This window comes from Patella vulgata, chromosome 8 (assembly GCF_932274485.2).
Source record: "Patella vulgata chromosome 8, xgPatVulg1.2, whole genome shotgun sequence".
Taxonomy (NCBI): Eukaryota; Metazoa; Mollusca; class Gastropoda; family Patellidae; genus Patella; species Patella vulgata.
In genome coordinates this window covers 24,645,374-24,666,569 of record NC_065886.2, presented here as the reverse complement: position 1 = coordinate 24,666,569, position 21,196 = coordinate 24,645,374, and the positions used below count along the sequence as shown (strand labels likewise).

General features: G+C 37.3%; 1 protein-coding gene across 1 annotated transcript in view; it reads left to right on the top strand.

Annotated features, from left to right (window-relative positions):
• The first annotated feature begins 6,282 nt into the window (after positions 1-6,282).
• Positions 6,283-21,196, top strand: part of LOC126830282 (cyclic nucleotide-binding domain-containing protein 2) — a 16,055-nt gene continuing 1,141 nt past the window's right edge. Inside the window, exons 1-15 of the mRNA XM_050560642.2 lie at positions 6,283-6,370; positions 8,546-8,850; positions 10,206-10,276; positions 10,766-10,883; positions 12,391-12,468; positions 13,767-13,855; positions 14,083-14,245; positions 14,719-14,867; positions 15,216-15,293; positions 15,577-15,637; positions 16,466-16,550; positions 17,317-17,447; positions 18,905-18,997; positions 19,732-19,800; positions 20,000-20,134. Of these exons, the coding sequence (XP_050416599.1) occupies positions 8,566-8,850; positions 10,206-10,276; positions 10,766-10,883; positions 12,391-12,468; positions 13,767-13,855; positions 14,083-14,245; positions 14,719-14,867; positions 15,216-15,293; positions 15,577-15,637; positions 16,466-16,550; positions 17,317-17,447; positions 18,905-18,997; positions 19,732-19,800; positions 20,000-20,134 (1,605 nt within the window). The 5' untranslated portion in view covers positions 6,283-6,370; positions 8,546-8,565. The remainder of the gene's footprint in view (positions 6,371-8,545; positions 8,851-10,205; positions 10,277-10,765; positions 10,884-12,390; positions 12,469-13,766; positions 13,856-14,082; positions 14,246-14,718; positions 14,868-15,215; positions 15,294-15,576; positions 15,638-16,465; positions 16,551-17,316; positions 17,448-18,904; positions 18,998-19,731; positions 19,801-19,999; positions 20,135-21,196) is intronic.

The following is a 21,196-nucleotide window of genomic DNA, read 5'->3' as shown; positions in this document are numbered from 1 at the left end:
ATGATAATGCTCGTGCCCACCGCGCTCGTGTCGTGAATGACTACCTCCAGTATCACCATATTGTCCATATGCCTTGGCCAGCCATGAGTCCTGACCTTTCCCCTATAGAGAATGTCTGGGACATGATCTTGAGACGTGTTCGTGGACGTCAATGTCAACCGACAACACTGCAAGAATTGACCGTGCACTGCAAGAGGAGCCGGCCAGATTGCCCTAAATCGTGATTGGACGGTTGATTAGGAGCATGCCACGACGAATTGCCGAATGTCTGAGAATTGGTGGAGCAATTACTCATTATTAAAGTAGCTTAGTCTCTAACCCAATATTATCAAGAATCTTCGACATTGAAAACATGAATTATTTGTCAATTCAAATCAACATTGGTCTTGTGATCTTACAGGGAAAAGATGGGCTTCTGATATCCAATATTCAAGACAAAATAAACATTTTACCATTGGTACACGAATCGTGTACCATAATGCGTTTCAGCGCCATTTGGAACAAGGGACTCAAAAAACGAGGCTAGACATACTCCACAAGTCATGTCAAAGGGTGACGCTATATTCTTATCTGGAGAGCATGCGCAATAAATATCATCGGTGTAGACTAGAATAACCAGACGCTAAAGATTGTCATTTAATTGAGACTTTGGCGCATTTCGCCGAACATAACTCATTAGAAATTACAGTAAAACCAGAAACGATTGAATGTAAATCAGTTTATATATAATCCTTTAGTGGTATTTAGCAATTGGAAACATAACAAAACTATACAGTTATATGGGACAACAATCACTGGTTTATTATACACAAGCACGACGTTTCGATAAGTATTCTCTTATCGTTATCAAGCACAATGACATTTAGTAAACTTGAGGGTCTATATATATGTACAATGCGAAACCATTCTTATTACTAATCATTAGAAGAGTTCAACCAATTAACAGACATATTTAACATCAAAGACCTGAAAAGCACCGTGTGATGACAAGGATATAGTTGTACATGAACCTTAAAACCACCCTGATATTGAAAAAGAAAAATGATTAGGGAGAAACCATACATTAAACAAACAGTATATAACAGATAGAGCTTATAAACACACGGTCTTGTAAATAAAACCACATTCACAAAATGTTATGAAAACAAAGCATAATAGCACTAAGATAACACAATAAACTGATCCAAGGGTTTGAAGGATCTAATATAGGCTAATAATAATATACTAAGTTAACATAGTAATCACGATTCAAGGTGTTAAAGTTCAGAGAATATATGTTATTAAAAGTTAATAACTGGGGGGGGGGGGGAATCAAAAATATACATAATTAAAAGTGATAACTGGGGAGGGGGGGGGGAGGAGAAAACCCCATTAGACCACTTGTATGTAACTGATATAGGCTTATAACACCGGATCTTGACTGAAAAGTAATTCAGCATAATATGACAATAACTTAAAAGGTTATTAAGACACAGCATAATAGCACTAGGATAACACAGAAATCGCGAGCTAAGGCGTTGTAGGTTGATAACGGGCTAAAACTGATTGGACTAGGTTAACATAGTGATGTGCGATAAACGTGTTGTAAGTTCAAAAATAATTATTGAGAGTTAATGGTTACCCATTGTAGGCTAATTGACTGATTTGATAACTTCATCATATGCCCTCGGAATAAATAGTCCCAAATCTTTGTTTAATTCTGGAGAAAATCTTTTGATGTTAATGGCTTCTTTTAACTTCCTAATTTTCTTATTGTTTTGGTTAGCAGCCAGAATTTTTACCTTATCCCAGTCTATTTTTTGTCTTGGATGGTCTTTCAAGTGTTCGGCTATGGCTGATATGTTGGTTGGGGCTTTGGACTTGTGTTCTGAAATTCTTTTATCCACTGGTCTTTTGGTTTCCCCGATATAGGTCTTATCACATGAGCAGCTAATTTTGTAGATGGCCCCTTTTGGTTGCACAGGAGTGGTAGGTTGCAGTTTTCCACTGGCGTTTAAGATCTGTTTGAGGGATGTGGGGATCGAGAAGGACGTGTCGATGTTGGATTTCTTTACTAATCGGCTGATCTGGTAAGTGAGATTTCCATGGAATGGTAGGGTGATTCTGATAGGGGAATTTTCTTGTTTCTGTTGGTTGCTTATGCTGTTTTTTAGGGTGGCCTCAATCTGTCTATTAACTATGGTTGGGGGGTAATTATTTAGGTTGCAGAAAACGTTGCGTAAGTATTCTAATTCATGATCAAGATACTCTGGTTCACATATGTTGATAGATCTGCGCACTAAGGTGGATATCAGGGCTGTTTTAATATAGTGGGGATGGCTGGAATTATAATTAATGTACTGGTCTGTGTGAGTTGGTTTACGATAAATCTTAGTTTTCAGTTTGTTGTTTTGTTTGTGGACATGGACATCTAAAAATGGAAGGGTGTCTTCTTCCTCTGTCTCTATGGTGAATTTGATCCTGGGGTGTTGGTTGTTTAGGTGAACAAGCAGGGCCATGGGTTCATCTGGTTCTTTCAAAACAACAAAAGTATCATCTACCTTGCGAAGCCAAACCAAGGGGGTAATGGGGGACGTGCTGAGGGTGCGTTCTTCAAAATGTGTCAAGAAGATTTCGGACATGATCGGTGAGAGGGGGCTTCCCATTGGTAACCCATGTATTTGCTGGTATATGTCATCCCCCCAGGTGAAGTAAGTGGAGTCAAGGCACATGTTTATAAGTTCGATGATGCTGTTAGTTGTTAATTTGGTATCAAGTGGAACTTCTAAATTGTCAATTCGGGAGCGGAGAACTTCTGTAGCTTCATGGCGGGGAACGTTGGTAAACAGATCTGTTACATCATACGAGACCATCCTTCCAGGTTGAGTGACATCTCTAACTTTTTGGCAGAATTGAGTAGAGTCCTTGATAAATGAAGAAGACGTTGTTCCTAATGGTGAAAGCAGCTTAGAGAGGTGTTTGGAGACATTGTCTTTGATGTTAAATATGTCTGTTAATTGGTTGAACTCTTCTAATGATTAGTAATAAGAATGGTTTCGCATTGTACATATATATAGACCCTCAAGTTTACTAAATGTCATTGTGCTTGATAACGATAAGAGAATGCTTATCGAAACGTCGTGCTTGTGTATAATAAACCAGTTTATATACATTTATATTACATTATTATATGCGTTGCGACCCATTTGTGTCAATTTCTAGGTACCAAATATTAGCGATTTAGCTCCTTTAAGACAAAAAATCAAAAACGTCCATTTTCACTTTTGACAGTGTATCTCTTTGCGAGTCAAATGGGGCCGTCAGATAAGCCGCCCATATGAACTGTTTATGTTCATGTGTAGGCAGTTGGCCTGTTATTAACATACACTGGTTACCTCTAATAAAAACAGCAGTGCATTTCCGCAATTTTGTATTGTTTCTGAATATCCCCTACTTTTTTTTGAAGAGTATTATTATGACATTATCGGTATTTGGACTTTGAACATTTTACTTTTTACATCAATGGCAAACAATTTCATATTGGCAGCCATACCCTTTCATAAATTAATGTGAAATAAATACCGCGGTAACCTTTTTCAGACAAGCACACGGAGTTCTTTGCACCTTGCCGTAAAAGGCAATCATCTGTGGTGTCAATAGTAAAATAATAAACATGAGACCCCAGCATGGACCAGATTGTACCACGACAACCTCGACTCAGAGCTGTACCAATAACACTGTAAACTGAAATTTGTGAGAACTTGGAACTCACGGTTCTTAGAAAAGATTTCATATTCTTAGAAAAGGTTTCATATTTCATATTAATTGTTGTATAAATAAACATTCTGCCAACATATTTAAAAAATAACCTAATATCACAAGTGGTCAGTAAGCTGTCGGTATAGCAGAAGGTCACGTCTGTCATCCCGACAGGATGTTTTGCCTTAATAACAGACACACCCATTAAAGGACAATATTGGTGTCAGTCATCATTACATATGTGATAGAACTGGTTAAATACATTCCAAATATAATTTTAACACAGAGATCATTGCTACGGGAGACTTGTACCAAGCACGTGAAGAAACGGGAAGTGACGCCAAACATGACAAACACGAGTTGTCCTTCTATATAACAGACTGAAGTAACGAACGGTAACAGACAAACGATCGAATTTCATTTCACTGATAATTCCGTTGAAGTTGAAAAGTTATTATATGGGACGGTGAGAGGGTATCTCACAATTCAAAAATAGAATTGGTTGTCACTAGATAAGGGGCACGAGAAAAAGTAGAAAAATCCCGTGCATTCCCCCGTTTTTATTCATTCTGTTCTTAATAAAAACATGATAATGCACGGACTTTTTCTAATTTGTTCGTTATCTTTTATCTACTGACAGCCAATTCTTTTTTTGAATTGTCAGATATCCTCGAATCGTCTCGTTACTTCAGTCAGTTATATAGAAGGACAACTCATGTTTGTCATGTTTGACGTCACTTCCCGTTTCTTCACGTGCTTGTTACACATCTCACGTAGCAATGATCTCTGTGTTAAAATCATTTTTGGGATGTATTTAACGAGCTCTATCACATATTTTATAATGACTGACACCAATATTGTCCTTTAACTGATCCAGTAAAAGAACGACAATTTCGTTCATACTTCGTGTGATGGGCCCGCGCCGTTCCCTTAAATCATTTAAGAAGTATGGAATGAATAGTTATAGTAGACTGGAAGTTTGCACCACTTCCCATCTGGGGTGATATGAAGAATAGCGAATGTATAGTTCACTTATTTATATCGATCAGCTGATTGTTAGTTACCGCCCTTGGCGTGCTAATAATTTGACATCAGACAAATGTACTTACTATGAAAGTAAGCTAAATCTCTGTTCTTTGGAATCTAAAATGAGTCAAAAAGCACATTATTAATTTAATATGAATGTATATAACTGATTTACATTCATTTTACATTCTTTTTTATTGTAATTTCTAATCAGCTTTGTTCATCGAAATATGTGAGTCCATTCTACATCGAGAGTACGTGTTTCACATATGCACTGACATTGTTCATCATTACAAACTATGGCGCTCAGTGGCTGAATAGCATACTATTAGAGTTCACGACGTAGCCGAATAATATTGAAAGGCTATTAATTATCCAATTGTTAGTTGCATCCCTTGGCGTGTTTATTAGTTATCACCAGCAAGAGAACTGCGCCTTCTATCACCATAATTAATTAAAATAATAATTCAATATGCTAATTTATATGTTTTGCATATCAATATAAATAGATGGAATAGATGCCAATTAATATGTATTTATGTTTATTTTATGTCATTGTATATATTTTTGCACTGCCATTTAGTTCTTCCCGGTTTAGTTTATAACTATTATTTTGACTACTGTTTCATGTACATTATTGTAGTGCCTTGAATAGTGTCATCATTATTATTGCGATCTGAGTCGGACTAAATGCCCGCTACATATTGCTTGATAGTTATTAAAACTCTGCAACGTTATTTTTAACCAAGAATCCTGCGTTTAGAAGTCCTTTACGAATAAATAGTAATTTTATTTACAAATTTTTGTGCGGTTTTTGAACAAGGGAAGGTTACCTTTTGGCTAATCTCTTAACTACTCGTTCAAAGGGCTACACCACCCTTGTTACAGCTAATCGTCTTTGTTATTAGCATGAAACAATAATATACCCTTAAAATCGAATATTAGGAACAAATGGCATCGCTGACGACCATAACCACATTTTATTACACACGCACTTATAATCGAATATTAGAAACACGGCTTCTCGGGCGACGTAACCAGAAAAAGTTATTCTAGTAAACTGACTACGAGTTAAACCCCATTCCATATTACATGATTACATCAACGATGGGCGTATTATAGGGACCACCTGCTGACACCGGGCAAATATCAATATGTAGAAGTTTGAATGGGTAATGGATTATGATAACTATAAATTACTCATTAAAAACAAAAAAACCCAAAACTGTTGATTGAATGTTATCTAGGTAAAAGATATGATAACGAATATATGAGGATTAACCGCCCAAACACTCGCTCTTTTAATAAGTTTTTATAGTGTAGATAAAACGACTTCTCTGTTTATTCAAATGGCCAGATACATGCAAATTTTCTTTTTGAGTGGTAACCACCTATTCATGTTGATAAGGGTTACCATTGATAAGAATATTAATCTACCTAAACATGCCACAAACTAAATCAATAGGATTTATTTTCATACATAAACACTCGCATTATTGCATAGCTTTAAGGACGTACATGTCATTTATTCATAAGGTGTCTTTATTTAATATACTACCAATCAGTGTTTTTATTTATTTGGATATACATAGGCGCTTAGTAACATGTGAGTAGAAAGTTACACTTCTCATCTAGATTGAATATAGTAATTAATATTAAAATTTGATTAACAAATTTATATTTATATGAAAAACACATTTTCCCCAAGTTGCATATTTTTTTCATGGAATTTTAGCTATTTTCCTGTGCGAGTCGATTTTAAAAGCTAATTTTACAAGAAACCGACAAAATCTGACATTTAATAATGTTTATTCAAACAATACCCATTGATTCATTAAACATGTGATAACAGCTTTTAATATAGTGTGGTAAAATTTCTACACTATTCGAAATATTGATTTTTTTGGCATAAGTATCAATTTTTGGCACTTAAGGCGCTCCATACACAGTTGACGGTACTTGTTCTGTAACATTTGAACGGAAATGCTTAATCTATATAACATTCTCTTAAAAAACCCATAATTTCAAGAATATTGACTGACTAGAAGTAATAAAATCAGATCACAAATATCGAGTCATATAATAGTAGTTTCAAAACTTAAAAAGGGATACCCCGAATCAAATGGTCATATCTCAGTCAATATAAATGCTATAGTCGTATAACTTTGCATTATGTACAATAGCATACATTTTTTTCATGATTTTCTGAGGGGGTCACTTTACAACATTCTAAGTATTTGGTCCACTTGACATGGAATGACCCATTTTACAAAAAGATTCACTTGAAAAATATTTACATATTGATTTAAACAAATGCACAAAACCGAAACTTCAGAGAACCATGAAACAAAGCAGGGGTCAGCTAAAGTCAATATCGGGTATGTCCACCCTGAGCTCTTACACATGCCTGAAGTCGCCTTGGCATGGACTGGCACAGATGTCTCACTACACGCTTTGGGATTGTTTGCAATGATTTTGGAGTGCCTGTGCCAACTCTGCAACAGTTCGTGGTGGCAAGGCTTGAGTTAGAACCCTTTGCCCAAGTTCACCCCAAAAGGTGTTCGATCGGGTTCATGTCGGGAGACATAGCGGGCCAATCCATAACACGGACATGATGATTGTTCAGAAAGTCTCTTGTCAACCTGGCAGTGTGGGGTCGGGCGTTGCCATGCTGGAAAACCATCTGTCGATGGACGCCATGTTGAGCCAGCAGTAGAAGCAATACCGGACGAAGGATGGCGTCAACATAATGTTGAGCGTTGAGATTGCCTTGGACCACCACAAACTGGGACCGGAAGTTGACGTTGATAGCGGCCCAAACCATGACGCCACCTCCCCCGAAACGACCCCTTTCCAGCACGGAGTTACGAGCAAAGCGTTCATGTCGACGTCGGTAGATACGATGACGTCTATCAGGAAAACTGAGGTTCAATCGGGATTCATCCGAGAAGATGACATTTCGCCATGGTGTGTTGTGCAGATACCCCTGATTTGCGGCCCATTGCTGTCTGGCAAGTCGTTAATGATGCAAAAGGATTTGCCCTTGGTAAGGTCGACGGCAGCGTAACCCAAGAGCAGCCAGGCGCCTTCGGACTGTTTGAGGGCTGATCCGACGTTGCCGTGATCCAACAATTCCCCTGGCAGTAGCAGTAGCTGACTGGAACCTGTTGCGCAGATGCTGTAGACACTGTAGTTGGCGATCTTGAGCAGCGGTTGTTACAGGCGGCGCTCCAGGTTGGGTTCGATCGTCAACTCTTCCAGTGGCGTGGAAGCATTGTCTGAGGCGAGCAATGATTGATGGGTGAACATTAAAGTGTCTGGCGACGGCTACCTGTGAAGCTCCCTAATCCAGCATGCCAATAGCTCTATTCCTGTTTTCTTGTGTAAGGCGTGGCATTTTTCCGACGTGGCGAATGTTGAAGGGCCAGAGTGCAGGGAATGCCGTGCAAAATGTATGACATGGGACTGCTTAAAATCGTGAAAAAAGACAAGTGTTGCGTTTGCACGTACAAAGTTCATTACCGAGAACTGATATTGGGTTCAACCCAGAACTCCATAAAAAGAGACCCATCACAAGTTTCACCTATGTGCCATAATAGGAAAGCCCAAGAAAACGTTTACCAGAAATATTTCACGAATTAGGCATTGCATTTTTAATGGCTTTGACTATATTTTAAGGAAACATTTCAGCTAATACTTTGATTAAAAAATGATTATCTGGCACATTGAAGCTTTTTATATTACATCTAGCTTAATTGGCATTGACTTTTACATTTTACAGATTTTACCTAAATAGTAACGATGACGAACAAAACTATTGGTGCTCTGCCACTATTGCCAGATCAACGACCACCTAAGTTTCCTGCTAGTCTTGGAGCTTGCCTCACTAGAAACGGCGACGAATCACACTTACGGATACTCCAAAGACAATATGGCGATTGGAACAGACGTGAACGAAGTACTTACAGAGGACCGGAGAGGAAGATCACTGATAGTCCGAGAAGACGAAGGGATGGGCGATTCCTTAGCCAGAGCCAGAGATCTGCGATTTTCAAAAGTTATTTAACAGAACACCACGATCAAAAGGTAATTATATTGTATAGAGCTGGTTTACACCGATTGGAATTGTCAAATGTGTCGATTAAAAATATTTGTCTGAACTCTAAAGGTGGATATGCTGAGGCAAGTAAGTTTGTTAAGAGTTTAATATAACTCTGTTTATCACCTAATAACACATTCTACAGTAGATAGCGCTTGTGTGATAATTTTCATAATCGCTTTACACTTATTTGCTTGGTCAATTGAAATGGAACTACTTTTTTTTATTAAAAAGAAACTACTTTTATTTAGTTTATATTTCAGCATGACTACAATTAATGATTTTCACTCTGGGCCCTGTTTTTCGAAATCTTTACTAAAGATAAAATCCAAATTTTAGTAGATACTTCAATTTTGATTGGCTAAGCACTAAAATCAATCTTATATTATCCAATCAAATTGCTAAAATGAGGATTTTATCTTAGTTAAAATTTCGTGAAACAGGCCCCAGGTGACTAAGTTTCAGTAGACCCTTCTGAATCAATATGTAGGACTTTGCAACGGGTGACTTGCTGTCAAAACATGATGTATCACTACGCCGTAATGTGATCAGGTTCCGTAAAATAAAATCTTTACCAAAGAATTATATTTATTTATTTGTGCATGTAAGAAATGGTGGGGCGATGAATAAAATCCACTATTCATCTTTTTATATCAAAAAGGACCATAAGGCGACTCTCTCCGATATGTGAATTAGCCCACATCGACAAAGGTTAGTATTGTGTGGCGCAATCGAAGCAGACAGGAGTCGAAAGTTAACTGGTATCATGGAATGTGTGGACGCTAAAGATCTGAATTTGAGGAAATTAGTGATGGAGGTGTACAAATCAAACGGAGAATAAACCCTGTAAATTCAATATGAAGCTTAGTTATAGGATAAGTAAGGAGGTGTCTAAACCCAGCTATAAAGAGACAACAAGCCATACTTAAAGTCAAATATAGAGTTTTAAGACCATACATTCACAATCTAACAAAAAATATTCGTATTGACCAATCCAATCGATAGTTACAGCGATTTAAAGTTTACATTATATTGACTTCACACTGCCCCCTTTCTTAGTCTTTATTTCATTTGAATTGTTTCGAAATACATTTGATTTGTACTTGTCAACATCTGTGTCAACAGGTAAAAAATATTGCCTGCGTTTTTATGTTTGAATTTCCTTAATTACTATCCTAATAATAATTTTTAGTCCATATGTTATGTTGTTTCGTTAATCCGGGGATCGTGGTTTAACCGGTTTAACTCGTTACCCGGTTTTGTTTGGCATAGGTCTATCGTATTTTTATTGATTTATCTCTTTGTTTGATTTATTTTATATTGTCGAACGTTGTCTTTGCAGGACTTAAACAGATTTCGGCACATTGCTCGAACTGTTAGAATCATTGCATCTGTTTGCTTGGGCCTTAAAAGGTGTGTATTGTAATTATGTTATTGTTGTCTGCGATATCACCTCGGTGGAAGCGGACGTAAAATACAACTAACTAACAATTATGTTATTGCTGTTGTACTCTATATTATTAAAGAGCCACGGTGACTCAGTGAGTATGACCCTCGATACTAAAAAGGACGTCACGAGTTCGATATACAGCCTGGCTCCCTTTGTAATTATTACAGGGCGGAGAATTTGGTAAGGAAAGGCTTCTATTCATTCGGATGATACAATAAACTGAGGTTTACCATTTATGGATCTGGCCCAATATATAGGACGCCCCCGGACATTATGCTATTGTATAATATGCTGCTTTATTATGACTATTTTTCAAACTGTGATACTATAGGCTAGTAACCGGCGAGATTATATCTGAATTTGTGTAAACCTACAAGGCTTATTGTAGAAAACTGTTTTATACTTTAGCGTGTATAAATTATAATATTTTGGTTTTGTTTATTGATTCACAGTTATGTAAAGAAGAAAACTAGCCATGATTGGTCGTTTATAGAGATGTATTTATATGTACAAAAAGATATGAAAGACACGTTGGTCTTTAATCCCTACAACTTTCTTAATGATGAAAGTGTAAGTATAATATAAAATTTAAATTAACGCCCGCACAAAAAAAAACCCCGCGAAAACCCCATAACATCTTTTAGATTTAGACAGGGCAAATTCGCTCTATAATCTTTAAGTGGCATTTAGCGATTCAGGAACACATTAAAATAGCCCAATCTTCGACGTTGAAAACATGAATTATCCGTCAATTTAAATCAACATGGATGTTGTGATCTTACAGGGAAAAGATGGGCTTCTGATATCCAATATTTAAGACAAAAGAAACATTTTACCATTGTTACACGAATCGTGTACCATAATGCGTTTCAGCGCTATTTATAACAAGGGACTCGAAGAACGAGACTAGACATATTCCACAAGTCATGTCAAACAGTGACCTCATATTCTTATCTGGAGAGCATGCGAAATAAATACTATCAGTGTAGACTGGAATGAACCAAACGCTAGAGATTGCCATTCGATTGAGACCCCTGGCGTATTTCGCCGAACATAACTGATTAGAATTTACAGTAAAAACAGAAACGATTGAATGTAAATCAGTTTATATATATTCATATTACATTATTATATGCATTGCGACCCATTTGTGTCAATTTCTAGGTCCCAAATATGACAGATTTAACTCCTTTAATCATAACGCAATTTTTATGGGATATCAATCACTGGTTTTATTCTATTCGACAAAAATCCTCTTATCGTTATCAAGCACATTAACATGGCTGTATGGCTGGACTATGCTCTCAAATCTCAATGGGAAAACGAAAATTTACTTTTCTAATTGACCTTTGTAAATATTTTGTGAAACAGGTGGATAATTTTGTCTATTTTAATTTGTGTAGGTCTCCCCGATTGGGGGGGGGGGGGTTGGATGGCTGAATGGTTAGCGTGCGCGCGCTGTATAATAAAGTCTGTCATTGAGTCAACTGGCGTGGTTTCGAATCCCCGGTTGTACGTGACAAGGAGTAGGGTTTTCTCCGGGTCCTCTGGTTTCCTCCCACTGCTAAAGACCCCTACGCGCAAGCGAATTATTGAAATAAAAGTTAACCATATGTTAGTCCCGAAATGACCTAGTTTGTGTCGAGTGGACGTTAAACCCCATTTCTCTCTCTCTCTCTCCCCGATTGGATTGGATAATGTAGGTCAGGTAAGAGCATCAACGATATCGCGTTTTGCTCGAATTCCTACAGCTAAATTGTAGAATTTCAAACAGATCAACTACTGTCTGGTAGTAAACAAGACTTTTTTTTTGCGAAATTGTAATGCTTTTAAGACTAACAATGTACTATGGACCAAGAACTGATCATGTTGATGAATGTAATTCAAAAATCTAATTCACCAAATCGATGCAGAACTATTCAAAGAACAAGCTTGTCGATTATCATGTCGACCTGAGCCTTAGGCATTTTCGAAGAGCGTTACCTCAAGAACAAGAACAAGATGAGTAGCGGTTAGCGACCAGTTCCTGGTTAAAAAAAATAGCGGCTATGACATAATATATAAATGTTATTTGCAGCCACCAACTGGCAATGAAAGATTAAAACGTGCTCTTACAATGTTACCATCACTCAGAACACCAGCAGATATATTATTGGTAAGTTTCGCATTCTAAATAATAATACCCAAACCACCTTACCATAAAATTCAGACAATAAATTCACAGAATGCAACCGATTAGAAGGGGGCAAAATTGACAGTGTTATATAGGCGTTATGCGTTAGAAATCTCTAATCCTGTCATACAAAGTAAAACGATAGCCACGCAAAATGTAAACATACGCCCAAACAGCAACTATGTCTCAACTGGAGCTTATCCGAGAGGAAAATTTGGATGTTGACCAAATTTGATAAGGGATGCCTTAAAGAAATCTGATCTCTGCCGTGATCACAGGCTTGAAAAAATTATGTTAGAAACTATTGCATCTGCCGAGTTCACAAGGTATTCGGCAAGGGGGGTGGGGGTAACCCTGGAAGAAAAAGTCACAGCAATACGGTTCGTCCTCCCATGATCACAATGCTTCTCACCAGATTTGAAACAAATCCATTAAAGACTGTAGCGTGTATTATGTTCACAACGTTTTTGGGAACACCGACTATCGAGAAGGTTGGTTCGTCCTCTCATGACCACAGTGCTACCACCAAAATTTGAAAACGAAATCTGTTCAAAACGATAGTCTCTATGTTTTTCACAAGGGGGAGATAACTCCGGAACGGAAGGTAATGGAACGCTGATTATCGAAACGCTTCACGTTCACTCCGTCATGGCACCAAAGCTTCCCACCTAATTTTGAAAAAAAAAATTGTTTTCACTAGATTTTCTGCAAAGGCTGATAACTACAGAACGGAAAGATGCGAAACGCTGAATGTCGCTAGGGTTCATCCTCTCATGACCCAAATTTTCCCCACCAAATTTGAAAACAGTCCATCAAAAACTGTAGCCTCTATCAAGGTTTTCGGCAAAGTGGGAATAACTCCGTGATGGGAAATCGAAAGGGTGTATCCTCTCATGACCCCAATGCTTCCCACCTGATTTGAAAAGAATCCGTTAAAAACTATAGCCTCTAAGGCGTTCACAAGGTTTTCAGAAAGGGGGGCATAGCTGTGGTTCGTAACGCTGAATATCGATCGGGTTCATCCACTCATGACCATAATGCTTCACACCAAATTTGAAAACGATCCGTCAAAAACTGTAGCCTCTATCACCTTCACAAGTCAGTCACTTGTTGTAGGACGGACCGACATGGAGACGGCTACAGACGCCCAAACTACGCGTGGGGGTTCAAAAATGTCTTTGAAATAAGAAAAAAATGTGTTTTGCGATACGAAAATATTAAGACGACACATTCCCTTTTACAAGATGGGTACGAAAGCTTTGAATTGTTTGTCTTTTTAGATATTGACTTTTATCAGAAATAATAAATCGTTCAAAGATTATCCACCGTATACACAGATAGAGATGTGTAAATGTATGATACTACAAAAGTAAGTAACTAACGCTTTTAATCAAAATCTATATTTTATTAAAACAACTGAAATGGGTTTAGGGACACGCATAGCCTATTTGGGCTTTCTCCAAAAATAAAGAATGAAAATGTATATTTCTGAAACTGCCCCCTCCCCACCCCCCCAATACCCAAACATCCAAACACCTCGTCACCTGTGTACTCTGCATTGATATTTCACGTTTTATACTTTTATATTTGATAAAGTTATGAATCTCGACGTATAGTAATCAAACAAGGACAAATGGCGTCTGCGTTTTATGTTGTTATGTCTGGTACGTTGTTGATCAATGTCACTGAAATCAACCCACACACAGGAAAGAAATTCTACAGATCATGTGCTGAATTAAAGGAAGGTAACTGTTTTGGGGTAAGACAACAATTAAACCTACTTTTTTTTACGGGGGAATCTATGAAAGTCAAATCGAAAACGGGCCCGCATCACTGAAGTTTTCATTTAATATTTTTCGGGATTTGTTTACAAGCATGCAACTAATTTGCGTAAAAAATTAAGATAAATGGAGTCGGAATTGTGATAGTGTTCTTCTAGATACCTAAACGAACAATCCTTGCAAATTTGAAAAACTCTGATCTGCAGAGTGTTCACAAACATGTCTGAATCGCCATCTACTATGATGGCTAGGTGTTGCCCACCCGCTTTCTGACAAAAGGCCATAACATGGTTTTTACTCAAGTTAACTCAATTTGTAGATGGGTTTGCTAGTTTTAAAGCTGAATTGTTTAGTTACAAATTTGTGTACATTAATTCTTAATTAAAGAAGAGAATTTGCCACTGAACCCCATATTAACCAATTTTAAGATACGTTTGCTGTGATATTGTAGGAGGTGGGTTTATTAGAGAGATGTACTAGAACAGCTAGTGTAATATGTAAAACAGATTGTCAACTACTATTGATATTACAAGATGATTTTGATAGATTGATTAGACAACCTTTATTACAACAAAGACAAGATCATGTTACATTCTGTCAGTAAGTTGAAAAATTGTATTCCACAAACACGAAACATGGTATACAAGCTATTTCTAGAAAGCTTGAAAGCATTTTATTGAAAGTAAATTTCTCCTAACTACTAAATTGTAACTGTAAAATTCAGAATAATACACGAAAGGAACTTGTACTCTAATATAAATTGGATTGACTCTTTGCAACTGGTGGTGTTATTTCCATACATTTTAGGTTAAAATCTTGCTTGATCAAAAATAATAGGCCATTGCCATTACAATAATTAAATCTGGGCAGCCATAAATACAGTACCACAATTTATATTTGGCAGTTTTGGTGACCAATGTTCTTTGGAAACCGTCTTATTATTTTCAGGAGTATTAGTCTATTCCAGCATTTTCCTTGCGAAAAACTTGAGTCAAACCAAATAGAATTCTTCTATCAGTATTTTCCGTAAGTTTAGTTTAATTTTGTTTTTCAAGTTAGATAAAGAACTCAATGAATATAATGAAAGAAAGTAGCGCAAAGCTAGATGGACTCCACTCCAGATAACTTGGCGCTAATAACGTTTACTAGCGGTTTACTCGGCGTTGCACAGCTACAGCTCTGAACTGGAAATTATATAAATGTCATTTAAGCCTGGGGTCAGCCATAATATAGTCACCAACCCGGAACAGACAAACAAATCGTTGTTTGATTCGTTAAAACGTTAATTGCATTCCTATTATATATTTAGGAAAGAAACCATAATAGCATCAGAAGCGGGAGAAATTAAATATTTGATTGTCATCATGACAGTAAGTGTATCTCAGTCTTCTCTTTTGTGCTTATAAACCACCATTTACGTATGGTTTCTTGTCGTCTCCCATTTATTGCTATTTATATGGAATGGCTTTATCCAGACGAGAGTGACTACGACGTTGGCTCGCGAACCTGGAGGTTCCGTGTTCTATCACGGTGTTGATCAAGAATGTTCATAGGGATTGTCCGGCGTGGTTACCCGTTGTCAGTGGTGCAGTACAGAGGGCGTGACAAGGGACAACGTATGGGACGAAAAACCGTGTACACATTGGCATGCACGTAAAAGATCCCTTGGCAATTAGTAATCGATATAAGAGTGGGCCGTAGCGCCGCTTTCCGGTCCAAATTTCCCCTATACCACACTCGAGAGCATATTCCCGTCTTCATTATCCCAGTCGGAGCAGAACAGTAGGACATTAAACCCCATTTCATTTTATTTTATCCTGATGTTTCTTTATTCTGTGGGGGAGTGGGGGTGGGTGTGGCCGAATGGTTAGCGCGTGTGCGTTGTATCACAAGGTCTGCCATTGAGTCAACTAGCGTGGATTCGATTTCCTGGTTGTACGAGACGAGAAGTAGGGTCGCCTGCCCAACCTCGTAGGTTTTCTCTGGGTCCTCCGGTTTCCTCCCACTGCTAAAGACCCTTAGACACAAGCGAATTATTGAAATAAAATTGAACCATGTTAGACCCGAAATGACCTAGTTCGTGTCGAGTGCACGTTAATCTCTCTCTCTCTCTCGCTCTCTCTCTCTCTCTCTCCGTTTTAGTAAGCTTAGAATACAACTAACAATTTCTTTTCTAATTATTCATTTTTAAATTACAGGGAAAATGTCGGTTAATCAACTGCATTGACGTGACCAATACTAAAAACAAGATTAGCTTACCTAATCAATATAACATGAATAACAGTAAGTTTTAATTACCTCCCCCCCCCCACCTATTCTCCTATTGCATATACACGGATACTATCAGCTTACAAGATAAAACATTTAGCGATGTTGGGCATTGACTAATAACATCCCATATTAGGAATGGGACGAAGACCAATTTCAATTTGGGAATCCAGTAGCAATTAAACCATTTGGGGAGTCTAAGGATTGTTGGAAGTCCCCGAATATGTGTGCCTTTTGTTTGGTGTTGGGTTTTGTTCATGGTTAGTATATTCCTGAAGCAATAGCCCAAGAAATCCCTCTCTGGCCATTGCTGAAGTACAGCAACATGACAGCCCTTCATTTAATCTGGGGTCTTCTCTAAAACTTTGGACTGTGATTTAAGGTATTAAAAACGGCGAAAATGTTGTTCGACTTCAAACAGAATTGTTTACATTGTATGGGAGATAATGATATTTCTTCATCTCAGGCTAAGATTATGTTCTTAATATTTTGGAAAAGAAGGTCACTTCCCCCTGAATCGATCATCAAAATAAAGTGTTTTTCAATATCCAATTAATCGGAAAACAAGTTGATGTTGTTGAACGTCATTCCCCCAACTATAATACCCCTCTTCATTTTCCTGTCGCCGTGGACACAGTTCTTTGAATTGGGAATTAGATTGATGTTTCATTGTTTTATCGGAAGGACGAATAGATACAAAGAAGACCACAGCAAATCATGTACTTGTTTTAATGATGACTAATTTAATATGTATTTTGATTAGGTTATTGTTTTATTTAAGATATGAGGCGTAACCCAATACGTAGAGGCTTCAGAAAGAGATCGGAAATAATAGACTTGATTGTCAACAACAGGTCGATTTTTTCTGACACCAGATCGAATTCTTATATGAAGGATACTCTTTCAAAAAAGGTTTGCTCTTATTTAAGAAATATACAGGGCCTATTTTAAGGTTTATTGACGAAGCACGGTTTCCGGAGATGGAAGTTTTTTGACTGGGTTTCCCCCTTTTGGTTTCCGACAAAATTTCCAAAACATGACTCACGATTTTCCACACAGAACTTGGTAGCTCAATTTAGCTTCTTCCATCACCGTTATTAGCTCTAATGTGTTGGAATAAACCTTCTGAAATCGTGACCAAATTAGTTGTGACCAAAACAAAGGCTCACCAGAAGTGAAATAAAAACTTCCTGAATTATCACCACGCTTACACTTTTAAAACAAAACAAGCGGTTGGCATACACGATACGCCGACATTCTGTAAGATATGGATAGGGAACAGGGAAATTCGATAGGGCTCAACCTCTCATTGACCCAATGCTACACATCGAATATGAAACTGTAGCCTATATCGCGTTCACAAGGTTTTTGGCAAAGTTTGGTAACTCGATGGGGTTTGTCGTCTCATGACCCCAATGCTTCACATCAAATGTGAAAAAATAAAACAGGATTAAAACGCAAGTCCTTGTCGCTTCCACAAGGTTTTCCAGGGGGCTTAACTCCGGAACAGAAGGTCGCGGAATGCTGATTATCGGTATGATTCTTGCTCCCGTGTTCTCAATTCATCACAATATAAAGCTCACAAACTTTGTTACGCTCTGTGTATGTAAGGTCATAATCCAAGCAGATGCACCAAAATCGAATTCAACCAAGATCTTTTGATCCTCAACATCTAAAACGGTCAAAAATTGAGGCTTAAATTAAAATTTGCATACTATTGACATTTGTATTTATGGCTGCGTATCGGTATCATTGGCAGTCCAAAGAAACGCCCAAAAGCAGACGAACCTTTCCTGTAACATGCAGCTGACTACTTGCGTCATTAACTGCTTTATTTTTCGACATTTACATACAATCCACGAAATTGAATCGAAACCAAACGCATTGATTGATGATCACAATGATTGTTAATGACACACTTGCTAAATTTCCTCATGCGATCTTTTCAGATTCACAAGGATACATAACATACCATTATACCATCTTTTCAAAGCATGAATTTTAGATTCTCCAAGCACGGATTTTTCATTTCGAGGCACGTCCGTGTCTGTAGGCACGTTAGAATAGGCCCTGGAAATATAAATATTTTTTTTTATATCCGGAGCTAAATTTCGCCTTCTTCCAATGTCTTCAGCCATTTAGCCTCCTCTTTTTATTTATCCTACATAGTTCGTGTCTTTATTATATTTATCTGTGAAAGTTATATAATTGGCGTGATTGTCTTTGAATAATCTTTGATTTTACCCTCTCGGATTGGTTTCAGTTGTTATATGGTGTATATATTATATAATAAAATATTCTTTAAACTGACGTGTATGCAAAAATTTCAAATCAAATAGTTCTAAACAATATGATATTTTTTATTTCAGAACAAAGAGAGTTCAGATATTGGCGGACCTCCAAGACTATTAAAATCGCGAACAGTAAATAATTTTTACGAAGAAAATGAAAAGAACATTAAGGTTGGGCAAAACTATCTAACCTTCATATTACCAAACATTCACCAAATTTACGCACACTTCTATAAACCGTTAGTCTGAATGACAACATATTTTAAAAGATGTTACATTATAATAAGGGGGGTTGGATGGCCGAATGGTTAGCACGTGCGCTGTATCATAAAGCCTGTCATTGAGTCAACTGGCGTGGTTTCGAATCCCCGGTTGTACTCGACAAGGAGTAGGGTCACCTGTCCAACCTCGTGGGTTTTCTCCGGGTCCTCCGGTTTCCTCCCACTGCTAAAGACCCCTACGAGCAAGCGAATTATTGAAATAAAATTAAACCATATGTTAGTCCCGAAATGACCTATTTTGTGTCGAGTGGACGTTAAACCCCATTTCTCTCTCTCACACATTATAATAATCTTTATAGCTATAAAATGTCAAAAGCTGTTAGTTCGAATGACCATACACTGTATTAACTGTTAATTTAAATTACTATACATTCTGTTAATCTATATATTTTATAATCTGCTAGTCTGTATAATATATCTTATAAACGGCTAGTCTGGATAACAAGTGACAATCAGGGCTGCCCTTTATTCAAGGCAAACGTCACATAATATGTCCAAACTACAGCAATCCAGGGTTTCTGAAAGCCATTCATCTTATTGAATATATTATGTCATAATATCATATAAGTCCCCGTTCCTCAAGATGGTTATCACAATTAGCGATATCAGCTGTATTTTTCATAGATAAAAGATGATACGACATCCAATCAAGTATTTGCACAGTTAGCTGAATTAACACCTGGATCTGTTTTTGTAAGTATTAATATCAATGTTTTAAAAACACAATTCGCTAACTACAAGTCTAAAGACCACTTGTCTTTTGTTAATTTTTCTTTGATAATTTGCTGAACAAACGAATATTTTCCTTATTTATTAGGATTTGGCTAATATGGATATTACTATATCTTTATTAGAGGAAACCCATCATCAGTCTTTTGTGGATTTATTACAGGGTTTAGAATCTATAGTTAATGGTGAAAGAAGGGGTTTAAAGATTATTAGTGATGGTGTAGAGTGTTTGTTTGTATCTAAAAGATTATTTCTTCACGAGGCTAATATTAAAGTTTTAAGTATTGTCAATGACATGGTAAGATGGTTATTTTAATAAAAGATTCAATACATTTGAGCGTTCATCTGAGTTCTCCCCCCTACATCGACGATGCAATAAAATACATTTAAGTCAAAAGAAATGGGGGTTAACGTCCATTCAACAAACGGTAGGTCATTTCGGGATGGAATCAAAGTAATTGGTATTTCAGAGACAAACCACAATGCATGCAGGTCATCTCTGCCTTCCATACTCAGACATAGTTATGTCTTGTCAAAATATTGGTATTTTCACGATTCTTGGGTCTATTAGATATTTTAAAATGTATGCCCTATCTTCCAGTGAACTCCGTTTTAGCGCATCGCCGTTAGTTTTCTAGAAAACTAATTTCCACGTAAATGTTTCTATTAGTAAGTGCAGGGGGACCGCTCTACACGCCAGGAAAAAACCCCGATAAGACAAAGATGGGGACAAGACACAAACTGCAAGCAATAAACAACAAATACAAACTCAAGTGATTATTCAGTAAACATGGCTATAGTTTCATAATAATCCATTATTGTGATTTCATTCTGAAACAATCAAATATCGAGACTGACCACGACTCCAAAAAAGGTGTAAAAGCCAGACAATTAAGCAGTGGACACATTAGCCGAATCGTTCGGCCGAACCAATCGGCGCCGAATTTTATTCGGCCGAATGGGTGGAAACACTAGCCGAATGCTTCGACCGATTCAACCTGTCGATTGCATCACCTTTCACGTCACATGATTAAACATGGCGGCGTCTATGTCTTCAATCTATCACGTGACTTCTCGATATGAGTGGTGATTGGCTAATGAATATAATTCGGCCGAATAAATAAATATTCGGCCGACTATATCAAACCTGTTTGATTCGGGCGTAACCAAGGGTATAGATGACCGGGGCGGACGAAGATGTATTCGTATTATTTGTTACAAAGAAAATATAATTTATTACAAAGGAAATGCAATTTGTTACAATGGACATATAATATGCCGTGGATTCGGGTATTTAAGCGTCTACGATATCATTTATGGTGAAGGCCGACGTCAAACGCCAACCAGCAACAATGAAATA